This window comes from Labrus mixtus, chromosome 12 (assembly GCF_963584025.1).
Source record: "Labrus mixtus chromosome 12, fLabMix1.1, whole genome shotgun sequence".
NCBI lineage: Eukaryota > Metazoa > Chordata > Actinopteri > Labriformes > Labridae > Labrus > Labrus mixtus.
In genome coordinates, this window is record NC_083623.1 from 9,455,966 (window position 1) to 9,479,979 (window position 24,014).

General features: G+C 39.3%; 2 protein-coding genes across 3 annotated transcripts; both read right to left on the reverse strand.

Moving 5' to 3' along the window:
* Nucleotides 1-1,053: 1,053 nt before the first annotated feature.
* On the reverse strand, nt 1,054-5,098 carry hlx1 (H2.0-like homeo box 1 (Drosophila)). Of its 2 annotated transcripts, XM_061051854.1 has the most exons (4): nt 4,459-5,098; nt 3,851-4,039; nt 3,511-3,695; nt 1,054-1,890 (listed from the first exon to the last, which is right to left on the reverse strand). In XM_061051854.1, exons 1-4 carry the CDS (start codon nt 4,913-4,915, stop codon nt 1,558-1,560), a joined length of 1,164 nt encoding a protein of 387 aa, XP_060907837.1. In that variant the 5' UTR covers nt 4,916-5,098; the 3' UTR covers nt 1,054-1,557. The 2 variants fall into 2 exon arrangements, with proteins under 2 accessions (XP_060907837.1, XP_060907838.1); XM_061051855.1 differs by lacking the exon at nt 3,851-4,039.
* A 10,631-nt stretch (nt 5,099-15,729) lies between these two features.
* Nucleotides 15,730-22,957, reverse strand: slc35f6 (solute carrier family 35 member F6). The gene is made up of 6 exons (XM_061051857.1): nt 22,798-22,957; nt 20,250-20,322; nt 19,085-19,256; nt 18,001-18,216; nt 17,772-17,882; nt 15,730-16,388 (listed from the first exon to the last, which is right to left on the reverse strand). Exons 1-6 carry the CDS (start codon nt 22,872-22,874, stop codon nt 15,901-15,903), a joined length of 1,137 nt encoding a protein of 378 aa, XP_060907840.1. The 5' UTR covers nt 22,875-22,957; the 3' UTR covers nt 15,730-15,900.
* Nucleotides 22,958-24,014: the final 1,057 nt, after the last annotated feature.

Below are 24,014 nucleotides of genomic sequence, written 5' to 3' on the forward strand. Positions count from 1 at the left end.
TGTATCTCTGATAAACATAATTACTCTGACAGACACAGGTCCACTGCACCGTCATGTGCAGGGAGGCAGCGAGTCATTACATCATGTCATTAAACTGCAGGTTCAATTTGTGCTGCACATGTGGCAATAATGTTGTTTTCTTCCATTTTGTCATTCTGAACCGTCACTATTAAACATCATGATAAGGCTGGTTTGAACGTTACATTTCAACACCTCTCAGGTCAGAACAGGACTTTCTCTTCAGTCATAATAATCAAACAGAGCCGATCTGAACTTCTCTGCTTAGGGAGGTTATACGCAGCTCTATAAACGGAGGACATGTTGATTGTATCTGTGTCTGGATATATAAAATATACTCATCCCAGCTATCTGGAGCCAGTAAATGTATACAAACTATAAATTACCCACCCTCTCCTCTCTCTCACTTTCTGTGCCTCACCGCGCTCAGGAGGAATTTAGTTCTCCTGTTAGTTTGCCTAAAGAAGTTTACATTTATCATGAAGCTTAGTCCACTCAACCTCCCGAGCAGGAAGAAGCTGTTTCATCTCGTTTAAAACTCATTAATAATTTTTTTTTTTTTTTTGCTTTTATTGCTATCAGTCAAAGTCAAAATCCCTTGGCTGCACAGTGTTGTTTGCAAATCAGGTACATTTTTACTGGACTTTAACAAAAAAATGCAAATACATTTTGAATGAAACTTCCAATTCTGAGTTGCAGCTTCTCTCAATTTCGGCTCTGCTAAATCTGTCAAATTGTTTCTGTATTTTGCTGGATACTAGTGTACATATGCATCATCTCCCTAAACCCATTTTCTGATTGGCCTATGTTTTTTTCTCCTGTAAAAGCAAAAGGAGGTAAAAGAAATAAATACAATCAAACATGCCTAAATAAAAAAAAAACACTGTTATATTTAGAACTCAAATGATGTCCATTAAGTGACTTCTGATGAAGGAGGACATTACAAATGGCCTACCTGGAAATGTAATTGTAATAATGAAAATAACGTTTTAATCACATTTTTTTTAAAGTAAGAAACATTTTATTTACAATATATTCAGTGCAAGTTTTTATTAACAAAATAACACAGTTATATATTCAGACCAAAAACATGAGAAGAAAAACATACATTGACACGTAAAACGAGTGGTTTATAACCTTCAAAATAAAATTCACAACCACATATTTCCTTCAGATGAGAAAACATTATGCACGCGAGAGCACGTGACAGGAAAACCGACTGCAAGGAGAGGCTGGTGGTGGCTGAAATCCTGTATGTTTAATTTAATTAGCAGTTTGTTTATTTTACATTAAAAAGAGACGGTATAGATTAAAGATAAATGTAATAAAATGACAAATTAACGGGGAAATATTTTTCCTTAAAATGTGTCGTAATGATAAAATTCATCCATGTGTTCCCAAGATTTTATCCAGGCCTGACTTCAGGTTGCAAAATGCTTTTGTGTACTGTCATGTCACTGCCGCTCCAGCTTAGTTTTAATATCACTCGAGTCCCTCTTTCAAGATTATAAACCCCAAAGTTCATGAATAAATCGTCCTTCATATGAGTGTCTGAGAGGCCGGTGTGTCTGTGGCTGCGGCCGCTCCCTCCGCGCTGCTCCCCGGCGTGCTCCCGCTTATGATCACGCTGGTTTTGTTGGGCTCGGAAACGTCCAAATGTTCGTCTGAGTTGTCCTCCGGTGCCTCCTCTGACTCGCATTCGCTCCTGCCCTCGCTCTCACACTCGCACTCGGACTCGGCGGGCTCCGGAGGCTCCCCGCTGCCGGCTTCGGAAGCGCTCTTGTCGGGCTGCTCCTTGTCCTTGTCCTTCTGGGACTGGGCCTCTTTGGAGTGTCTCCACTTCATGCGCCTGTTCTGAAACCACACCTTCACCTGGAAACACACACACAGACCCTTACTTAATCTTCATACTATTAAGGAAAACAACTGCAGTTTTGTAGTCCACATTACATTTTATTTATTATTCCTTCAACATTCAGGTGATAAAGTTGGAACAAAATAAGACTCAATAGGAAATATTAGCCTACTAGTTTTCAATCTGATGGATAAAATGCTTTTAAAACTAGTTTTCCACACTGACCCCTTACTTTGAAAGAAAACGAAAACATTAAAGACATATAATACACCTTATTTCTACCAAATGGGTAACAGGGGATCAGTATTATTTTCAAGTTCAATTTATCATGTCAAATCTGTTTTGGCTTTTAGATCTCTTTTGCAAAGGACACATGACATTTAAAAAAAAAAAGTCAATTTAGTACAAATATTGATTAAACCCTATAAGGACAAAACAGAAAACGAAGTTGCAATATAAGTTAAAGAAATGAATACAATTAAATAATCTGTATCTTCAATCTTTTCTTCATTGTTTACACCTTTGTTTGTTAATTAACTGATACAATAATACTGAAATGTAAACAATAACTCCATTGTGTTGCTCAGGGTGTGGTGAGATATGACTTATCACTGTGACGCCTCTCGGCCAATAAGGTTGCACCTTACAGCCACGATGCTGCTTTGCCAACCTTAATTAAAGGTCAGGACCCTGAGCTCTGTTGGCTTCAGGTCTTTTGTCAACTTTTTTATTTTTTTAATTTTAAATATAATAATTTAAGCTAAATTAATACAACAAGTTTTTTTTTTTCTCGTAAAAATGGCTCCTAATCCTGCATGTATGTGTGATGTCATAAACCTAATGACCCTGATCTAATGCTCAAATTTTGTAACCATGTAAGGTTCAAAGTGAGAGCATCATTCGTGGTAGTTTTATTTATTATTTGGGACGTTATTATCCTAACATTACTTTAAAGCAGTAATAACCATGGCAGCATTATTTATTTTAGCAAGATGAGTTTAGACAGCTGCATTTTAACCTATGAGTGTTTTTTTAGGGATTTATGAATTTAAAAGGAAACTATAATTTAAAAAAGTCGAAATCCAACTAATGAGAATGTTCTACCTTCATTTTGGTGTCACCTTTACTAAGGAGGGTCACGACATCACTAATCTTTCTTTTATTTATGAATTAAGTTAAACACGTTATAGTTCCTCCTAAATCCTCCTAAACAAATATAAACAAAGTCAATATATATTCTGTATATGGATCCATGCTATTGCTGATTGTGGGGTTATAATAAAAGAATGTGCATATGATCACTGCAACACTGTCTGAAAATACAGCACCACCACCATAGCACACTATAATAATAAGAGTATAAAGATATTAATGATCAAGATAACACAATTTAAACAGATCAATTCTATTAGTTATAATAATCTGAGATCATTTCAACGTGCATACTGCAAAGGAAATACATTTTTATTTAGTTTATTTTGAAGGCCTGGCTGTAAGAATAAACTACAATTGGTCTTTTTCCTCAAGGATTTCATTGCACAGATGATTATTGTGCCCAATAAAGTACATAAAAGACATGTTCAAAAAAACCCTGAACCATTGCTGCCTAATGTGATCCAAACATCACTTCTTCTTACCTGAGCGTCCGTCAGCCCGAGCATGGCAGCCAGCTGTTTTCTGTCCGGCTTGGTGACATATTTCTGAATCTCAAACCTCTTCTCCAGTCCCTTCCTCTGCAGGTTTGAGAACACGGCCCTAGACCACGACCTCTTCCTCTTGTACGTCTGAGGCATCGTGTCTTTGGTGAGGACGGCGTATGGACCTGAAAGACACGAGAATGAGAGGTTAACGCACACAAACAAAGCAGCAAAAGAGAGAACAGAAAGCAGACGTGCATTGACTGCAGGTGTGTCAGAGAGCATGGACCCGCTGAGGGCCCAGGTTCCTGTCTGATCCAGGCCTACAGGTGGTGTCTACCTGGGAAGGAGTCCTGAAACTGATGCTGGCCTGTTTGCCTGCCGCTGCAGCTGCTGCCTAGTGAGCTCAGCATGGAGGACGCGTCGCTCATCCCGGCCGCCTCCATGGAGGAGAAGTACTGGCTGGACGGAGGCTGAACGGGGAGATGGAGGCCTGACTGACGGTTCGAGCTAATGATGGACGTGAGATCTGTCACAGAGCGAGAGATGGGGGGTGGGTTCAGTCATGGTTCTACAGAGACCATCAACATATATTCCTGCTCTGGGTTCAAGGGTGGCTTGCAGCTGCATGGCTGCTAATTGTAGCTGATCCTAAACTTTGACCTCTCTGAGTAGGGGGCAATAGAGGAGAGAGTTCCCCACACTGAAGAGGATATTATGAGCCCTTTGTGTTCTTACTGCTCTGTCAGTGTTTAAAAGTAATTCTGGATGAATGTACACATGTGAAAAGTTATAAGATGCTTGTAGTTTTTAAAGTTTGGATATGTTTTGTCTTCTCCTGTCATTCAAAAAGAACTTTAAGGCCATAACACATAGTTCTATCTACTTCAGCTTCTCTACAAAGACCTTATATTTTCTGGACTTTCTGAGTTAAATGATTGTTCTTACCTCTTAGCGAAGACTTTTCTTTGCCTTTCGCATCAAAATCTGACGACAATATCCGATCAATTCCGAATTTGAGGTCTTTGCTGGAGGGCGGGGGTCCTTGCTGGGAGTTAAAAGCAGTTCTGGACACTGATGTCAGCTGTAGTCCGTGTCTGTGGTAAGGGGAAGCCGCATTCCCCCTCGCGCCGTACACAGACGCGTCCGGAGCGATAGGACTCGGGCGCAGCGGGGAGCTGCCGGAGTGACCCTGCTGCTGCTGCTGCCGGTGAGGGTGGTGGTGTCCCATATGCACCATGAGGGCCGACGATCCCGGGATGTTCTCCGCATCTCCAGCCTGCAAAATGTCCGCGATGCAAAAGGACGGTTTCTTCGCGGAGTCCACAGCGAAGCCCCCCGCGCAGTACGCAGACCACAGGCTGAAGTTTGATGCGTAAAACGGGTTGAGCCCGGCCGTGTACATCCCGCAGCCTCTAATGCGAACTTATCGTTTATTTGAAGAGGATTTAAACAAACAGACATGTATATGAAACAACAACGCAGAGTTAGTTTGGAAGAACGAGATATGGGGAGTCCTCTTCGTGCCAAAATCGCTCTCCCAACTCTGAGATCCAAACTGTGCAGCTCCTCTCTCAACTTCGTCCGCTGACACTGATTGGTTGCTTTCAGAGCCAATGGATGTTTTGCATTCGCTCACATCACGCCCTGAGAATGGGATGATGAGCACACACACACACACACACACACACCCCACACACACACACATACACACACTTACATGACTGCGGAGCAATTTTGATCCTGAGATGACGGATTGATCACTTAAAGAGAACCACACGCAAACAAATTACAAACATGAACTCTCGCGTTGATGTCGATTTTCTTTGTGTAAATATCCCACATAAGAAGTAAACAATAAATATTTCCGTGAAGCTCTTTGGTCTGGTAGTTTTCAATAATAATAAAAAAAAACCAAACAAACATTGAATTGCAAAAAAAACCAAACAAATGGAAAACAGGTCATGTGGTTATATAAAATCATGAAGTGTAATCAGCCCAGGAGAGCTTCTATTAGCTCGCGCTCATCCTGTTTTTGATGGGCTGTGATTCGTGTTAAATGAGCGGATATTCCTGCTAGATTTGCCCTCCCCAAAAATAGAAGCTGTTTTAGTATTTTAGGATGCAGCCAGAAATCCTTATTTCTTCCGGAGCATAGGAGGGGGGGCGCTTTATAATGACTGTTAGAACTTCCCTTTTTCAATATTTGTGCAACTTTATCTCGACCTGCAAGTTGCACGGTGACGCAAATCCGTCCCCATGCTCATAATAAACAGAGGAAAACCTATCCCCCCCCCCCCCCCCCCCCCCAAAAGCAAAACACAATTAACTTCAGAGGCGATACTTCACCCGCGAGGCCCCTCAGGATTCACACGTTGGGCCCGGGCCAATAAGATTTCAAAATGAAGGCAGCTTAAATTTACACCAATTGATTTGTTGAATTGAACATTTTATATATTTGCAGGATAAAATATGTCTTTGTTTAAGTTCACATACTTTGTATCTTTTTTTAAAATCCTGGAACAATGGCCTCTGAAGCCGCGTTCATTGAAGTCTTGATTCATGCGCGCGGAAGGCCCGATGACCCTGGCTGCCTGCTATCATGCTGTTTTCGAGTGACACTTTTCCGGGTTAAAATTAGAAAAGAGTTTTTTAACGTTTGCCCTCCTTTATCACGCAGTCATAACAATCCAGGGAAGAGGATGCAGCGGGACGCAGCACGCCGCCAGTTATTTCAGGTGCTGATGAGATTTTTTTTTCTTCTTCTTTTTCTTCAGTGGGAAAAATTAAAGAACAAGAAGTAGAAGGCCTCAAATCAGCATGAGGGAGTTTTTACTTTCTCAGCGATAAACCACAAGTTTGGAAAAATCTTTACTGTTAAAAGAAAAAAAAATCCTTCTCAAATTGTTTTTAGTTTGGAAAATGTAAAACTTAAAAGCAAATAAATAATGACAGGAATTTTGTTTTACCATAAAAAAAGGAAAGAAATGCTCAAAACACAGGGGAACAAAATATGAATCACATTTACTCAGATTTAAATGGGATTACAGGAGCAAACATTCACTTCTGTGTCTCCTTTATTTATTCACATTTACCATGAATTAAACCTTGTGTGATCATAGGTGATGATCAAGCTCAAAACTTGGACTTAAATATAAATATATCTAAAGACACAAAAGTTTTCAGGAAAGAAACATCAATCATGCAGTGAATTCATCCTATAACAGATTTTTAATATTCACCCGCAAAACAGTGGATTTAAATCATACACGATGGATTCATTGTTTTCACATCAGAATCAGATTTATTGCAAGTTAAATATAATTTGATATTATAAGGAGTTTGTCCTGGTCTGATTGTGAATACAAAGAATTCAAATCAAATTTTGTTGTAAATGTAATGGAATTTGTGTGAAATGTAAAGCACACTTCATACAAATGTAAACTCGATGTGCTTTACAGAAGACCAAAATAAAAACAAACACAATACAAGCTCATAAAAAAAAAATTAACTAAGAGATTCAAAAGCACTTTTTAAATCCAAAACACATTTTTAAAAGGACCCTGCACCATCCCATACAACACACACACACATACACCTATTCCTGGTGGAGTGCAAAAACACAACCATACATATGTACACACACACACACACACACACACACACTGCGACAGCCAATGGCTGAGAAAAAAAAAAGAGAAAAGCAATGTTTAAAGACCGCTCTCAAAAGAACTTAACGTTTCTACAGACCAATGAAGAGAGAATATAGATGTAAGGAAACAAATGAAGTGAATATATTTTTAAGAAATAGATCATCTGGACAAATAGTAGAATGAAGTCATATTAAATCAAATAATGTACAAAACATCTGTGCAGTTGTGCAGGCTTGTGCAAAATATGAACAAGATAGTTTAGGGTTAACAAATACACCATTTTCTCTGCAGGGAAAAGATGATTGAACAAAGTGAACTCTCTCCACTTCTATCACTTATTTGTTATCGCTTTGTCGGGACAGAGTTTGGAGGATGCAGAAGGTGAGCACATCAGAGACTGCAGAGACAGTTTCTTTTAAGAAGCCATGCCATAATCCTACATGTCTAGTTATAGTGTATCATTACTTTAAATATGTCTTTTTTAAAGCATCCACCATTTAGAGTTTTATGTTTGCAGCTGGAGTAGAGAGACATTTTATTTCATCAAATCCTGCAGTACAAAGAGTAGTTTGGAAAAGGAGAAAAAGTAAGTTTGATCCACAGATCAGCAGTAAAAAACTAAAATATGACTTTTTCAGCTGCGGCCCTGCGGGATACCATTATTCACCTTCATTTCCCTTTTCCTCACCGGTCCTCTGAGGAGCTGTAGAATTAATGGCAGGTGGGATAGCTGCCAGTGCCAGCGCCTCGTCCTGTCTCTGTGAGTCCTCCAGACCTCAATCTGTCCTCATCTAAAGAAAACCTCATAGTTAAAGTCGTACTTTAGATAAACGGACTCTCTGTTATGCTCGCCTTCAGTGACAGAATATAGTCCCTAACATAATAGTTTTTCAACTCTGAGGATTGTCATATTCATCGCTTACATTTTCCATGATTAGAGTTCCACTATAGATAAGCATCAATACTCACAACTCAGATGTAAAAAGTACTAAACAGTAAGTATGTGCACTAAAGTATGACTGAAATACTTTGTGTATTTACATTGGACACAACTTTATAGTTCCACTCCTCAACATGTGGAAGGAACACATCTAAATGCTACAATATTTATTTCACAGATGATTTTACTTTCAGATTAAGAGTTTACTTTAAAAAAAAAAAAAAATAATAATAATAATAATCATTGCATTTCAATAGATTGAAACATATGTACACTTAACTGTTGAACATCCACTGTAGTTTGACTAAAATAAATGTATTAGGCTGAGGCACAGTGAGAAAAATAATAATTCTCAGAAGACAAACAAAAAAAATTCCAAGCTTGTGTAGCACAACACTCCATGTTTGTATCTTTCCCACAACAACATGTAATCAACTTTCAACCCGCAGATCAATATGACCGATTCAAGGGGCCTTACTCTCAGGTTGGGAACCACTGAACTCAACTACCCACAATACCTGAGTAAAACATAACGAAAAGTAGCTTCACCATGACCAGCTACTGTAGTGAAATACTGCTTATAGTTTGCATTGTGTTGGTGTTACAGTAACTGTTATGATGGTTTACTATCATCAAACAGTATACTGTCTTATAATGGTTTATATACTGTGGTATGATGGTACATTGTGTTATAACAGTATACTGGGTTGTTGTAACTGTATTCCAGGGTCGTATGAAGAGTTTCTATGTTATTGACTACAATAGAAATAATTACAGTAATTGTGATATCCTGTCACACCAACATGTTTTCAGAGACAATAATCATTTGGCTGTGTTATAATCAGATGCTGTTGCAGCCCTACTTACACAATGCAATGATGAATCAGTACTGGAAGTTTAATTATGTCAGATATAATACATGACGGCAAAGACTGAAAGTTTCAAACAGTGGTTTGTTAACAATGTTTCTTTAGAATAGACGTCATCATAATGTCCACTACATTACTTTCAGTCATAATATGATCAATATGGTTAAAGCACTGATTGGTTGCCTAAAGACCTTTTAGAAGCAGCAGTTCATACACTCTGCAGCACTTCTACCACAGCCCAAACAAACAGCCTGAAAACAAAAAGACCCAGCATGTCTGTTGACTACCTAGAGTTTAAAGCGTCTATTGTTGTCCTCTCATTGTTGCTGCTGTGTGTTTTTACAGGAAGTGTTATCAGGGGGAGGAAAAAAACTGAAGGAGCAGCGATGGACTGCAGCTCTGCAGGATCAGAGGACACACTGAAACTGATTTCCATTATTACAGCGAGAATTATTGCTCCCCCTCTGTACCACTGCAGCTCCACGCCACGATTACTATTTCTGGCAATGTTTGCCTCAGGAAGGAACTTTCGCAGATTTAATGGGACCTGGGCCATTGTACACAGCCTTCTGTATGGCACCCAGCCATCTTTTACAGAGAGCAGAAGGACGTGTTCAAAACAAGAGCGTCCCGTTTATGTGATCCTCAATACATCCAACATATTCCAAACACTGAACTCTGTCTGTTCTGCACATGAACTCCGTTGTGTTTTTTTATTTGTATGTATAAGATAGAGGTGTGACGGTGTCTGTGAGCTCTGGGGATCTGTCATGTTGGGTTTTCTCTATGAAACATGACTTACTGCAGGTTGTTAGCAATTTAAATATAATTTTTATCTCATTTAATGCTCAACTCCTGCATTCAAAACTGCACTTAAGGAAAGTACAGATGTTTTATAATTCAAATGATAATGAAGTACATACTGGTCAAAAATGGCCCATGTGAGCCTTACAGTAAATCTTTATTTATCTTAAGCAATATTACTGTAACATCTTCTGATGAAGTCGAGCTTCTTTGTCCTCCTATTATTATCTATAACATGAACAACATTGTACAAGTTCAAATTAAAGTTGGTTTTATCAGGTAAGAGAAATAGGATCCATGAAAATAAAGTCATCTTTATATGAAAGATGCACAGACATTAAGTAAACATGCAAAGTATCAAATGTTTGAATTAAATAATTAATAAAAATAAGACATAAAGGGGAGTAGATAACGTGTACTGCATGTAAATGTTTTACTATTTGAGGATCTTTCATGCAAAAAATCCTAAACTGTGACATTTTTTAAAAAGATTTATTTTTGTGATTTTTACGTCACACTTTATTGTAGGACAGTGTGTAGAGTCAGAAATCAGGGAGAGAGAGATAGTGTGGAATGACCTGAAGTAAATGAGCCACAGATCGGATTAGAACCCAGTTCGCCCACTTTGAGGACTGCAGCCTCTGTACAAGGGGCACGCGTCCTAGCCACTCGTCCCCCGGCGCCCCTGAACTGTGACACTTCTAAGGAGAAAATAAAATGTTTTTATTTGTACAGCTTAAAGAAAGTTTCTAGTTTCAGTCCTGTTATTAGTACATGACTCTCTGTACAGTCAGTGTTTGAATGTTGTCACAGAGTTTCAGTCAGTGCCAAAGATTTCACCATAAAACTTAAAACAACTTTAATGAGCAACTTAAGGCACTAAATGTTCAGCAGCTCCCTCTAGTGGCCATACTGGGTTTTCTTCTTCTACTCTTTTTCACATAAAAGATATAAAATATACATTTGCACTAGGAAGTTAAATATGCGGTGATTATTATTATTATTATTATTGTTAATAACACAAATAGAGCTATAGATTGTTGAAATGCAGAGATAATTGTAATATGTGAAACAGAACTAACAATCATAGCACAATAAAGAAACAATAAAAACTATAGAAGAGTTCATGAAAAGTAGCCAATCTCCCTTTTGAAATGTAACATAAAGTGTACGCCATCTTTTTATTGCACTTCCATACTTGAGTAACTGAACTCACTCAGCTTACAGTACTGTTTTGTCTCCTTTATGTTGAAGAAAGAAAAAATATACGGCACAGCATGATGGGTGTGATTTCACTTTGAATAGAAGTGTTGATAGTTTCCCCCTCTCGTTCAAAGCTGTGAATGTGTCTGACTCAGTGTGGACTTTAAGAAACAGGTGATGACTTGAAAACTCTCTGAGGTAAATGATTGCATATCTTGAGCAGCTGCTAATATTTTCACACTAATAACTTTTTGGTAATTCCTTGGACAGAACTTTTCCTTAACTCCCTTTTCACAACAGAGCTCAATGACTGCGGCTAGACTGAATCTAAAACCATTCACAGGCCTGAGTTTCCTTTTGTGGTAGCAGGTTTTTTAAAAACTCTTTATCCTGCAAAGTCAAAGTTTGAAACCTGAAGTGGTCATTAGCTGAGACTCTGGAGTGCCAGACTAATCACACTCACCCCCGGGTGCCCTCAGCTGTAAACAAGCTGAAGGAGCTGCTTTTATGGAACCTTTCACATATGAAGGCGACTCAAAGCCATGTGTTTACATTGCAACAGATTTAAGTCACCTCTTGTGCAGCAGGTCCACAGCTCCAGTGTGGAGACGTACACACGGTTAAATCACAGGTACTGTAAGCTAAATAGTGCAGCAGCAGGAGCATAGAATGATGGAAACACAAGACGTCAGAATTATAAACCATTAGACCTGATGCTGCTTCTCCAGACCCTGCATATTAACACCAAAACATAAAGTTATCAACGTCACTTATGTTTGAAGATCTACATTTCCGAGGGCAGCCTGTAAACAGTGAATAAGAGGAGGCCCAAAATAGACCCCTGGGGTACCCCACAAAAAAAAAAAGCACCAGAGAAAGAATCATCTCCAAGCCTTATAGAATGTATTCCAAGGTAAAAAGATAACATGTAAAAGGACAGTTTTAGATGTCTTGAATTGAATACCTGGCCTCATATTGTGCTAAAAGGGTGCAAATAAAAGGCAGAACCCGTGAGCTTCAGAGTTAGACTGAGTTGTAATATTTGAATAAAAGAAAAAAGTTTTTTTGTGGCCGCACATTCATAGCAGGCTGATGCAGTGCAGAACATCTCAGCCTGCACAGCTCCCTGGTTGACGCTGCCGTACCGTTGGAAAGTTACAATCCATCAGCCCAGAAACTCCAAACAGAAGCAGGTCTGGAGTAACAAAGCAGAGAAGTTTCATCTCCTGTAAACAGCGCTCTGAACTTATCATTATATACATATCAAGAGATTGTGCATGATGATGTAAATGTTGCATTGCCTGTTTAAAATGACTGTTGTGCATACGGGCTGCTAAATGTTTTTTCTAATGTTGAAATGGAATAGTGTGTCTGAAATAAAGACGTAAAATAAATACATCTATATATATGTCAGTATTTTTAGCTGTCTGTCTCAGGGGTGAACAGTTTCACATATGGAAGGAAATTGTCAAGAAAAAATAGCAACTACTGGAAACTTTAAAATCCCCTCTGCTGTCCCAGGAGTGTCTTCTGCAGTGCTGTGACGTATTGTATCTTATGTGTATTTTTTGTTAGCGGCTGTAGCTTGATTCAAATGATAAGCTCGGCTATACTAACATTCGTGTTAAATATGTTGATTCACATCCATGTTGCTTTATAAACACTGGATTTTTTTCACAGCCTTCACATCACAGGGCCGCCTTTTGAAAGTGAAGCTGTCTCTACAAGAAAGACATCTGTTTGTTTTGTAACTGGTATAAAATAGGCCTTTGTCACTTTTACATATGACTCTAATTGCAATTATTCTATAGGCCTAGAGTAACGATCTAATAAAATGAAATAAATCATGTAAAATCATAAAACAATAATATCATATAGTAAAATACAAAATAATATGATACAATAAAAGATCAAATAATTTAAAACATATACTAATACATAAATGATGTCTCAACTTGTTTCATTATAATTGCATGTCGTCAGTTGTTTTAAGTTGCTGATGGTCTTTTTTATGAGGGTTGTGTGTCAATAAATAACACATGGTGTAATTATAGCCATTACAATTTTACAATATGTAATAAATATATATTTTTGCTTCTAGACTATTTCACAGAACACCACTTAATGAAATGTCTTCTTGACTCAGTACTTAGCCGACGACCGGAACCAGCAGCCGCACACAAATTTTGGTTCATTTTCCTTGTTAAATGCTGCCACCTAGCGGCCATGCTGTGTCTTTGCGTACGACTTTCTTTTGTGTGTGTGTGTGTGTGTGTGTGTGTGTGTGTGTGTGTGTGTGTGTGTGTGTGTGTGTGTGTGTGTGTAGCATAATGAGAGAGCCGTACTTGCATATTGATTTTGCTACATGCTTTACAGAAAAAAAGAGCAAAGAAGCTCAATGATTAAAATAATAATATATATTTTTTTTAATTAAAATAATTCAGGACTCACAATCTTCTAGCCCACTAGTTAAGTAAAATAAACGTCTGACATTGTTTCAGTATGAATAAATGAACTGTGTTGATGCCCCCTAAGAAAACTGACTTACTCATTTCAACAAAGACATTATTTTATTTCTTTATTGTTAATTTAATTCTTAGCTTGAATAAATGTGTACTGAGGGTAGATACTCAAATCCATTCTGAAAATGCATCAGTCGCTCTTGATTAAAGTGTATCTGTAGTGAATTTAACTTATTGATATGTTCATGTGGATAATTAGGAAACATCAACACGTATTCAGTCAACTAACACACGCTCTTTCATCCTCTTACCGGGGTCGGCCTGGGTCCTGTGTGCGTAAGTCTCGGGGGACTCTGGGGTTTAACCTTTGACCTCTAGTAAAGCATGAGGTCGCTCTTTGGGTAGGATGTTGGGTCAACTCAGGAAGTGCCGGCAGGTGTCAGCTGCTGCTGTGGGGGCTGCAGACGCTGAACCGACGACTGGTGTTTCACTTCACTTAGCTGGAGGTTTGATCTTTTCTGTTCCTATTGAACGTCAAAGTGAGACTTTGTCATATTTTCATCATGATCTTTGTCTGAGATTGTGTGGTTACAATGAAAAGAAAAGTGTTATTTAAAGTGAAAGGTTACCAATTAGCTTTGAATTCAACTCCATCATGTCTAAAGAAACAAAGTATGAATGTAATTATCAACACTTTAAATGTAATTCATTAATTAATATAAAACAGTCACTGGTTTTAGATGTAGATTATTAATAACACAAATTATTTAAATCAAATCATGAAAAAGTAATAAAAGCTTAGTTTTCACACCTGATGGAAATAGAGAAAATCTGCAATGATGGTTAAATCAATATTTCTGTTGATCAATTCATTCCTCAGAGGCAGGGTTGGTAATTTTCAAAAACTAGCATGATTGTGAAACTACCATTCCCTCAGTGCTACGTCTGCACCCATCCCCTCAAGAGCCACGCCCCTCACTTACAGACACCAGCGCCTTTGCTCCACAAGGGGGTCTCAGCTCATCGCTCGCATTGTGTAGAAACTACGTCGTCTCGTGTCACATTCAGCGATAAGTAAACACTAAACTGTATCATAATACATGTTCAAAAAAACTTGACTATTTTACTACTCACAATGGCCGACGACAAACTCACCGTATAAACTCCATCATTGGTGACGCGCTTTGAAAGTGGGCTAGTGCACACAAGAGGTAGAGAAGGAGCAGGGAGACAGGGAGGCGTGATTGGTTCATCAGATTGGCACCTCGTGGCAGACATTGGTCAAAGTTTTTTCAGGCTTACAACTGCTACAGATGAGAGATTTTCTTTGTTCCTTTTTCAGAGCATATGAATTATTAATGTAAGTCCGGACCCAAAGACAACTTCAACCAAAATCTTAAAAAAGTGTATGTGGAGGAAATTACCAACCCTGCCTTTAATGCATTGGTGTTTTCACATCATAGGTGTTTAAAAAAATCATTCGAAATTTTGTGTGTGGGGGTGGAGGGGGGAGCCTATTTTTAAGGACTTAACGGACCTATTACTTCCGCTGAAAACACAAAACTGTACCTCTCTAATCATGCAGGACAAACATGGTTCAAGACTTTGTGAGTGGTTTCACGAGTGTATTTAAAAAAATGTCTCTACTCATTATGACATGTGCATCATCAAAACATTGTTACAGTGTTCAGCAACTGAGTTTTAAAGACAGTTCCCTTTTGTTTTCTCATTTCTTACAGCCAGTACCTGAAATCACTAAATAGAGATCTTCAGCAAGTACAAACCACTTGGTGCGCCAACTTTTTTTTTTATACATCTGTACATATAAATCAAAACAAATCAAAGTGTCAGAGAGAAAATATACAGAGGGATTCTTTTAAAACAGCAACACGACATCAGATTCTGTACTGAACCAAACTGAGATGAGGGGAAGAGTCAGTCTTTTGATTACAAATAAAATGTTGAGCTCCTGTGACATTGATCTCTGTAGTGCATTCAGTGATTGACGTTAAAAACACTTTGGCACAACCACACTGCTCTGTCTGCAACACTTAAAAAAAATAAAAAATCTGACAATGACAATGAAAATCAATTAAACTTGGCATTAATTTCCATCACGTCAGCACTAAAGCCGTTCAAGTTATTTTTTAACAAAAAAACAGGACTGAAATTATTATAGTTGTTCAAAAGTTTTTTGTAAAACCCTGTAAATTCATATAAAAGCTCCAGCAGACTTCCCTTTGTGTCTGTTTTTTTTTCAATGGAAAGAAACAGACACAACTGTGCTGTGCCTTTAACACAATACTTTATTGTATTGTATTATACTATTCCTTTAAGAGAGCTTGTGCATGTCCACATATTAAAAAAAGGATTGTGTCAGGTCAGTTAAAATCTAAGGTAAGAAAATAAAAACAATTTAAAAAAACAGCATATGATCATGATCAGTGCTTCAATGAGTTTTAACTGTCATCGGCGACCTGCACCCTGCCAGCATCCAGCAGCCTCTCCCTCTCTCCTGGGCTGATCTCCTCCTCTGTGCTCACTAAACCGGCGCAGCACGGTATCCTCTCCAGGAGGGGGCGGTGCAGTCCATTGTAGAGCCCGGCTCCAATCAGCAGCACCAGGAAGCCGAGCACCTGCAGGCCGTGAAACACTTCCCAGCCCAGCGCCAGGCTCACCGCCCAGATGACGAGCGTGCGCAGGCTGTCCAGCACCATGCGGGTGGTGGCGCTGATCTCTTTGGTGACGCTGATGCCGGCGAAGTTGAAGAAAGCGATGCTGACCGTGTTTCCCAGCAGAGCCAGCAGGATGAGAGGCTGGTGGCCGATCTGACAGAAGGCGTCCAGAGCGTCCTCCAGGACCTGCCGAGGGTTGTCGCTGAACCCGCCCACATGGATGAAATACATGGGGATGAGGAGAAGAGACAGCACAACGAACCCGAAGAAACCTGGGGGAAAGAAAAAAAGGATTTAATATTTTCAAAATCAAGTCTTGAAACCTTTTTTCACATCTTCAAAGAGATTTATTTAGCTGTATTTGATTCAGATACACATACTAATAATAACAATTATAATAATAAATGTATTTACATAGCAAACAAATATACAAATCCACAAATATTAAAACAAATAAAAAGAGAAAATAAACAGGAAAATATGACCCCAAAATCAATCAAATAAATATGCCAATAAAAAGCTGTAAAAAGGAGTACACACTGATTTTAGTTAATTGTCTAAGTGAAGCAAATCAGGACTGCATTACTTTGGTCACCTGGGTAACAAAACACAGGTCTAAGACAATGTGGGCATGACCCAGAGGTTGCGGACCTCTTGCACATATTAGAAAGATCAGTGGTTCCAGGATTTATCAGGGGTCACAGTTGAGTGTCATCAGCCTAACAGTGAAAGTCTATGCCGTGCCTACACTTTGCACTAGGAGCAGCCTGTAAACAGTAAATAAGAGGAGGCCCAAAATAGACCCCTGGGGAACCTCACAAGAAAGAGAAGCACAAGAGGAAGAATCATCTCCAAGCTCTATAGAAAAATACCTGTTCCACAGATAGGAAATGAACCAGTCCAGTGCCACACCAATGTTGCTAACAGTGAACTTAATAGACAAAAATAATTTAGGTCAACAACATCATCAAATGGTTGGGGGTTCGGTGCTTTGCTCAAGGGCAGTACTCAAGAAGTAATCTGGTATCTCTCCAGCTACGAGACCCTTATCCTTATGTTGGTCCGCACTGGGACTTGAACCAGGGACCCACCAGTTCCCAATCCAAGTCCCTACAGACTACAGACAGACCTACAGTTGAGGACTATTGTACATGCAGGCACGCAACATAACCACTAGGCCATCCAGCCCGCCAGGGTCGTGCATTTTAAACAAGCCACTTGCTGTACATTACCCTTTACAAATGAGTGACTTTGGCTGAACTCTTTCCTTTTGTTGTCCCTGAATGTAATTTAAATCTAATGTCACTATTACGACAAAAAAATTATATTGTGGGAAATCCTTTTAAAGAACATTTCAATTGTATATTACGGTTATTTCTTCCTCAAAGAATGTGAATAGTATCTATTGGACAACAATCTGTTGTTATTGTTGTTGTTTGTTGACCTTTTCTTTCCTCATCCACATGGCTACATTGATTTAGACCAGTGACAGTCCAGCTAAACACTTGACCAAATTGTATTATTGAGTTACAGGCCACAAGTGGTCCAGGCCTGATTAATCACCAACATCAGAGCTTTAAGTCCACTCTCTTCCTCTTGGACTGACCTTAATCCCCCAAGTTTTGTAAAATCTAACTGCAGATGTATTCCTGTACCTTCAGTCCCAACAGCCTTCAGAGGATGGACGTCGTGTTTGTAGACAAACTTCTCCTCCAGGACCATCTGCACTGAGACAATGACCTGAGCCATGATGATCAGAAGGTCTCCTGCAGGACAGAAAAAACAGACAAGGTTTCAAAAAAATACTGTGCACTTCCAAATGAGTTTTATGTTTTAAAAGTGACAACACATACATCATTGATATAATAAAATAATCCATCATACCCGTGATGACATCACTGAGTTTGTGCTCTGAGCTTCTGTTCCCGCTGAAAAAGTCGGCGAGACCGACGATCAGCAGACCCACGATGGTGATGAAGATGCCGAGCCACTGACTGGGCATCAAACGCCGCCCGAGGAACGCCACCGAGAGCAGACCAGTGAAAATGATGACAGCTCCTCGCAGCATTTGGAAGCTCGAGGCGCTCGTCATGTTAAGAGCTGAAGATCAAAAAAAAAAAAATCAAAGTTTTGTCAAAGCGAACAAAAGTTTCCTTTGAAATGTTTTTAACCATCGAGAATCAGGTGTTCCCTCTGACGTGACACTTAAATTATTTGGACTTGCTGCATAACACAGAGAAAAACAACTTTATCTAAGACTCAGTTATCTCTATTTGAACTAAGGTAAAAAGAAAATAATCTATTCTGTTAGGCTGCACTGATGGAACTTAACCTCATGAGACCTGAGTTTTTGTTTGCTTTAAACATTTTGACTTCCTTCTAGTCAATTAGAAAGAATGGGACACGATAAGCAGAACAACTATATCTTGTATTTAAACAAAAGGTCTGTTTTGAATGAAAATATCTCACTGATTTTGCTTGATACAAAATGTAACTTGAGCTAACATGCTAATCAATGAGAATGAAGTATGAGTAGCGGCACAGCCAAACTGTAAGGTACCAGGATGAGGATGCATTGATGTGGGAGGCTGAAGCAACATGATGCAAAATTAGTATTCTCAAAAAAAAAAAGAATCCCAAACTGAGTGATATCATTCCCTTCTCAACGGCTAAAAAATCAAGTCCAACATTAACTCTTGTTGGCTGATGCATGAAGTCCTTTCTGCGAATACTGAAGCGAAGGACAGTAACAGGAGACGTTTGTCTTCATGGCCTTCTGAAAGTAGCAGGTTGTGTCTTGTTTCTCCTTAGAGTTAGTAGCAGCTCAAACAAAGGCACAGAGTGCAAGAAAAGGGCAGGATAGACCAGGTCGTACAACATATTATTTCCTCAATTAGCACAACAACCTATGAGCACTTTAAACAAGTGAGAGACACAGGGAGTAAGAGGAACTGTAGTGGTCACTTACCAACATACATAATGGAGGTGGCCGTCATGTCACACATGGCAGGTGGGAAGAAGAGCAGAGGGTTGAAGCTCTGGCCCGGGTTCATCTTTGGCTCGGGTCTACGTCTGTCATGGCAAAGTAAAAGGTAGAAAACGGCAAGACAACTCAACTCACCCAGAAACATCCCCACCGCCTGGAGGGGAAGAGTCAAGAGAGAGTGAGAGAGAGAGAGAGAGAGAGAGAGAGAGAGAGGAAACAGATCATGTTTTACTTGTGACTTTGGACACATCAGCTGATAAATCAGATACTGACTTCACTTAACAGAAAATGTAATTTTGTTCAAGCCACTTGGAAATCATCATCTCAAGTTCATAAAATTCCAGGAAAAGTTGAAAGCACACAAATCTGTCTGTTGTCCCCTGGGCAGATGATGACAGGTATTGTGTGAAATATTTAAAAAAACAGCAGAATGACATAGAAACTGTAAGTTAAGAAGAAGATATATCTTGTTAATGGGGGTAATTCCATTTTACACTCTGTTACTGATGATGCTACACACACATGCACAAACAGGATCCTATGTACATGTACTAATGGAGAGATGCCAGCGAGCACTCCTGAGACGGTGGGCTGGGGGGGGGGGGGGGGGGGGGTTGGTGCCTTGCTCAAGGGCACCTTGGCAGACACGCTCAGGAGTTGGAAGTTGTGCTCCAGCTACTAGAACAATTTCCAGATTTGGTCCACATCGGGACTTGAACCGGTTCACGACCCAAGTCCCAACAGACTGAGCTACTGCCGCCCCCTTAGTTACAGCAATTATTCCCTCTTTATATGTTGTTTTATTATATTCCATGTCATTATCACAAGTTTTAACACTCTAAAAGCACATTACCTTGTTTTATTTAGTGTTATTTATGTTTGTGACTTGGCTGTGGGCATCTGAAGCCTGATAAATGTCAGGTTGTTTTTGGGTACAGTGACCTTGACGATTCCTCTGAAGACATTTGTGACCTTTCAGTCAATGTTCATTGTCAATTTAAAATGCTAAAATCAGCAACACAAATGACTGTGTTGGGAGTTTCTTTGTGACTTTGATGCACTTGGTGCCTTTATTGATGTTTGATGTGTTTGTGATGTTTAAGTGAAGCTAAACAGTACAGTCACCTGCAGTTTTGAATTTGTTTACCTGCACAAATGGATGAGAGAATTTATGTTCAGGGTCGTCTTTGCAGCCCTTCGCTGAGAACATGTCAGCCCATCTGTAACACAAAAGACATCAGTACGGTTATTATACATGATATTATATACATATATTCTATTATTGCTATTTTACCCAACCAAATATTCAGAGAAAAGGGGGACTTGTTGTTGGACATTAAGAACTGTACTTTAACATTTTGATTATTCCCTTGAGTTCAAGTTCTAGGTCATCCACCCTTTATGATTTCTATTATTTCAACATGTTGAAAAACAAACCTGCGGGGGCCTAGAGCCACCTTTTTTGGCGCCCCAAACCACTTTCTCACTTGAGATTATTTCACATTTGTCTGCATGCAACCAAATGAAGCACTTCTGCTTCTCTCATTATTTTAAAGACGCATTTTTGGGCTGTTTTCCTTTATAAACCAGGGAGAGGGATGGGTCCGACATACAGGAAAGGAACCACAGGGCGCTTGATTTGAGGACTACAGCCTCTGTACATGGAGCCCAACCTAACCGCCAGGACACCTGCGCCAGCTGCCTCTCTTCTGTTTTAATAAGTAGTGAAGTAATCATCTGTGAGGTCAGATCAAATAAACTGATGAAGTTGTCTGAATGAAAGGTTAATGAGTCCTTCGGTCTACAAAACTTTTATAGTCGGGACAGTCAGAGGAAGCATGACAAACATGTGACCTCCTGTCTTCTTTAAAATGCACGATAAGGGAATGTGGTCCGTAAAGGTGACGACACAGCACTTTCTTCAAACGCGACCACGTCTGAGCTCATCAATACGACATGGAAATTGTAGACTGATTCAGTTCTTGTTAATACAAATATTTGATGTTAAGATGCTCCTTTCATCTTTGAAGTGGTCTTGTTAAAACCTAATCTAACAATTGATTAGTGATTGCTCATACCAGCTCTATTGGCGGTCACCACGTTTTAGATTAGATGTCTTTATATAGTGCACATTTGTAATAAAAGAGAGTGAAACCTTAGACACCAACTATCAGCCTACATGCTGTTAAAAACTCAGTGAGGCGATGCTGTGACGGGGCTGGTATCAGGTGACCGTTATGAAACTTCACCTGTAAGTAGCTCTCTGAACAACATGACACAGCTTGTTTTGTCTCACATACTCCCTATGTAAACTCAGCTTGTAGATTCGTTCAACCCATAAAAAGGACAGAGAAGTGTCAGACAGCAGAGAGCTGACTACACAGATTAGTGCAGAAGTAAAAAAAAAAAAAAAAGCTGCATTTCTTGTTTCACTGAAATTGCGCACTTCTCCTAACGTCACAGAAGTACGCAGTGTTTCCCCGACCATTATATTGGGGGGCGGCCTGCACCCCCTGAAGGTCAAGTAAAAAAAAGATTTATTTTGGGGCTTTTTGTGCCTTTATTGCAGGGATAGGATAGTGGATAGAGTCATTTAAGGATACCTTTCCGATAGAAAAGGACATCTGTCATTAAAAGTAACACATGAACACAAAGATTCCTTCAAGTGTTTGTGTCGTCGTGTCGGCTCTGTGTTTTGGACCTGATGGTCTTTCAAACAAAGAATTTTAAAAACATCAAAGGGAACTTTCACTAATCAGAGATTTTTTTTTTAAAGAGGGAAAAAATTAGACGACAAGGAAAACAATTGACTGATTACTTGACTTATCAACCAGGATTTGTATCAGCTTTGACAATGAATGACTTCTTCAAACCATTGATTAAAAAGACGCTTAACATTCAACATCTTATGCTTCTCATATCTGATGTTTTACTACATTGTACAGGTTTCTGACAAATGGCTGGGAAGAAAAGAGATATTCAAAGTTGTGTTTTCAATGAGGATTTGGCAGCCCAATCTCTTATTGTCTGATAAATGAAACACCAAACAATGTTGCAGATTAAAGTTTGTTGTCGCCCTTATGTATACAATGACTAGTTCTTGCAGCAGATACTATATTTACCTGCCATGTACAAAGACTGCTGAACTATGCTTTGACCTAACCTCTGGCACAGCAGCCTGCATGCCTGAGTCACCACATGCTATTGAAATAATGCAGCTGCAGAGTCAGTGTATTAGTGACAACTGTAGTTATTTGACTTGAGATAAACCCATTTAAGACTAATTACATCACAACAACTATTTCCGCCTGCCTGCTATCTTATCAGTGTGTCAATAACATCGTCGTGTCTGTCCCCAACAGCCTCATTCAGCTTCCTGACGAGAGACAAATGTAAAGTTAGCTTGACATTACACTTCCAGCTCGATAATGATGTTTACACTAGGTAATGGTTAAAGCTAAAAAAAAAAAAGCTAACAAGCTATAGGCTAATGCAACCTGTCTGCACGTTTAGGACGAGATAATGTACAAGGGCTAATAATAACCTGGAACAAAAACCTACATTAGTAAACAAGATAAAGTAACTAGGTCGAGTGTAAAGCGAAATAATAAGCTTGTTAGCGGCATCCTGCAGTGAATTTTAACGACACACACATGACATCAGTAAAAAAAAATCATTGAATTAAATGTACTCACTTCGCCGATAATGTGTTGAGGGATCCAGTTGTAAGCATAAGTCCCGCAAGGAACAGCTGGTATTTAGTCCAAGCCATGATGGACGAGTGTGCAGGAGGACAAACAAAACCAGGAACACACGACCACCGAGATGTTGTTGTTTTTTTTTTGTTCACCCAGGTTGTTATTCACACACTCTCCTTAGGATCCGATCTGCCTGTGAACGCCACATGACAGCTCATAGTCAGCTGACCTCAGCCCAAACAACATGATGCGTTTACGTGCTGTCGGAAACGACGACATTCGCCCCCAGCTGATCGTTGGTTAGAGAAAGTCGATGGGGACGTCAAAGTCTCACTCAAAAGACGAATAACAGAAGTAATACTGGGGAAAACAATATCACCCCCCCCCCGTCTTTCAGTATCAGCCAAAAATTATATTTACATAGCTGGGTTTCTTTAAACAAAAGATGAAATTATAGGCCTATGTTTCCTCTTTGTTTCAATTTGGAGCATGTGGCCTGGGTCTAATGAATTTTGGGTTACTGATGCTGGTTTGTTTGTTTGTTTGGGTTCTTTTATTGTTTGGGTTTTGTTGATGTTGGTTGGGTGTTTGACCCGGGTTGCTTTGTTGTCTTGGCTTTTCACTGTTGTGCTTTGTTCATATGTAGGCCTAAGTTTCTTCATGTGTCAAATCACTTTGCAAACCCTCGTTATTAAAAGTTCTTCAAGTTCTACAAGCCAAGGGGAGGCCAGAGTCTATTTTTTATTAACTAGGTTAAACTGGATTTTTATTCAGTAATTTAATTTCCGGCCTGTCTTTGCCAATTTAACAGCTGACTGGGGTACGAGGGCGGGGGGTATAAGAATACTTTACCTTATGAAGATAATAAATAGAAGAAGGGAAAAAAAAGATACTGGAGGGGTATAATGATATACTTTACCTCATGTAAGATAAAACTGAAGGAGAAAAACTGGAGGGGTGGTGGAAGAAAGCCCCTCTAAAGCCCCCTCCTGGAAAAGACAGAGCCTGCCTACAAGATCCCAGACATTATTTTTGTGCTGATAAAGGTTTAATGGAAAAAGATAGACTACAAATATATCTCTATTCATATGTTAATCGACCGGTAGAAATCAATCAGCAGATTGTCTTTATGTTTACAAAAACTCATTATACATTACATTATAGTACACTACAAAAAAAGAGCCATTCGTATAGTAAACAATGTAGGATATTAT

Bases quoted from the DNA above. Each gene is read 5' to 3' on its own strand.
- hlx1 (XM_061051854.1), bottom strand. From the start codon at position 4,915: ATGTACACGGCCGGGCTCAACCCGTTTTACGCATCAAACTTCAGCCTG. The intron at 4,040-4,458 runs GTAAGAACAATC...GCTCTGTGACAG, and splicing joins AGAAAAGTCTTCGCTAAGAG to ATCTCACGTCCATCATTAGC. The intron at 1,891-3,510 runs GTAAGAAGAAGT...GTGTGTTTCCAG, and splicing joins TCGGGCTGACGGACGCTCAG to GTGAAGGTGTGGTTTCAGAA.
- slc35f6 (XM_061051857.1), bottom strand. From the start codon at position 22,874: ATGGCTTGGACTAAATACCAGCTGTTCCTTGCGGGACTTATGCTTACA. The intron at 19,257-20,249 runs GTAAACAAATTC...CTTCCCCTCCAG, and splicing joins TCTCTCATCCATTTGTGCAG to GCGGTGGGGATGTTTCTGGG. The intron at 16,389-17,771 runs GTACAGGAATAC...TCTTTCCCCCAG, and splicing joins GAAGGCTGTTGGGACTGAAG to GTTTCTTCGGGTTCGTTGTG.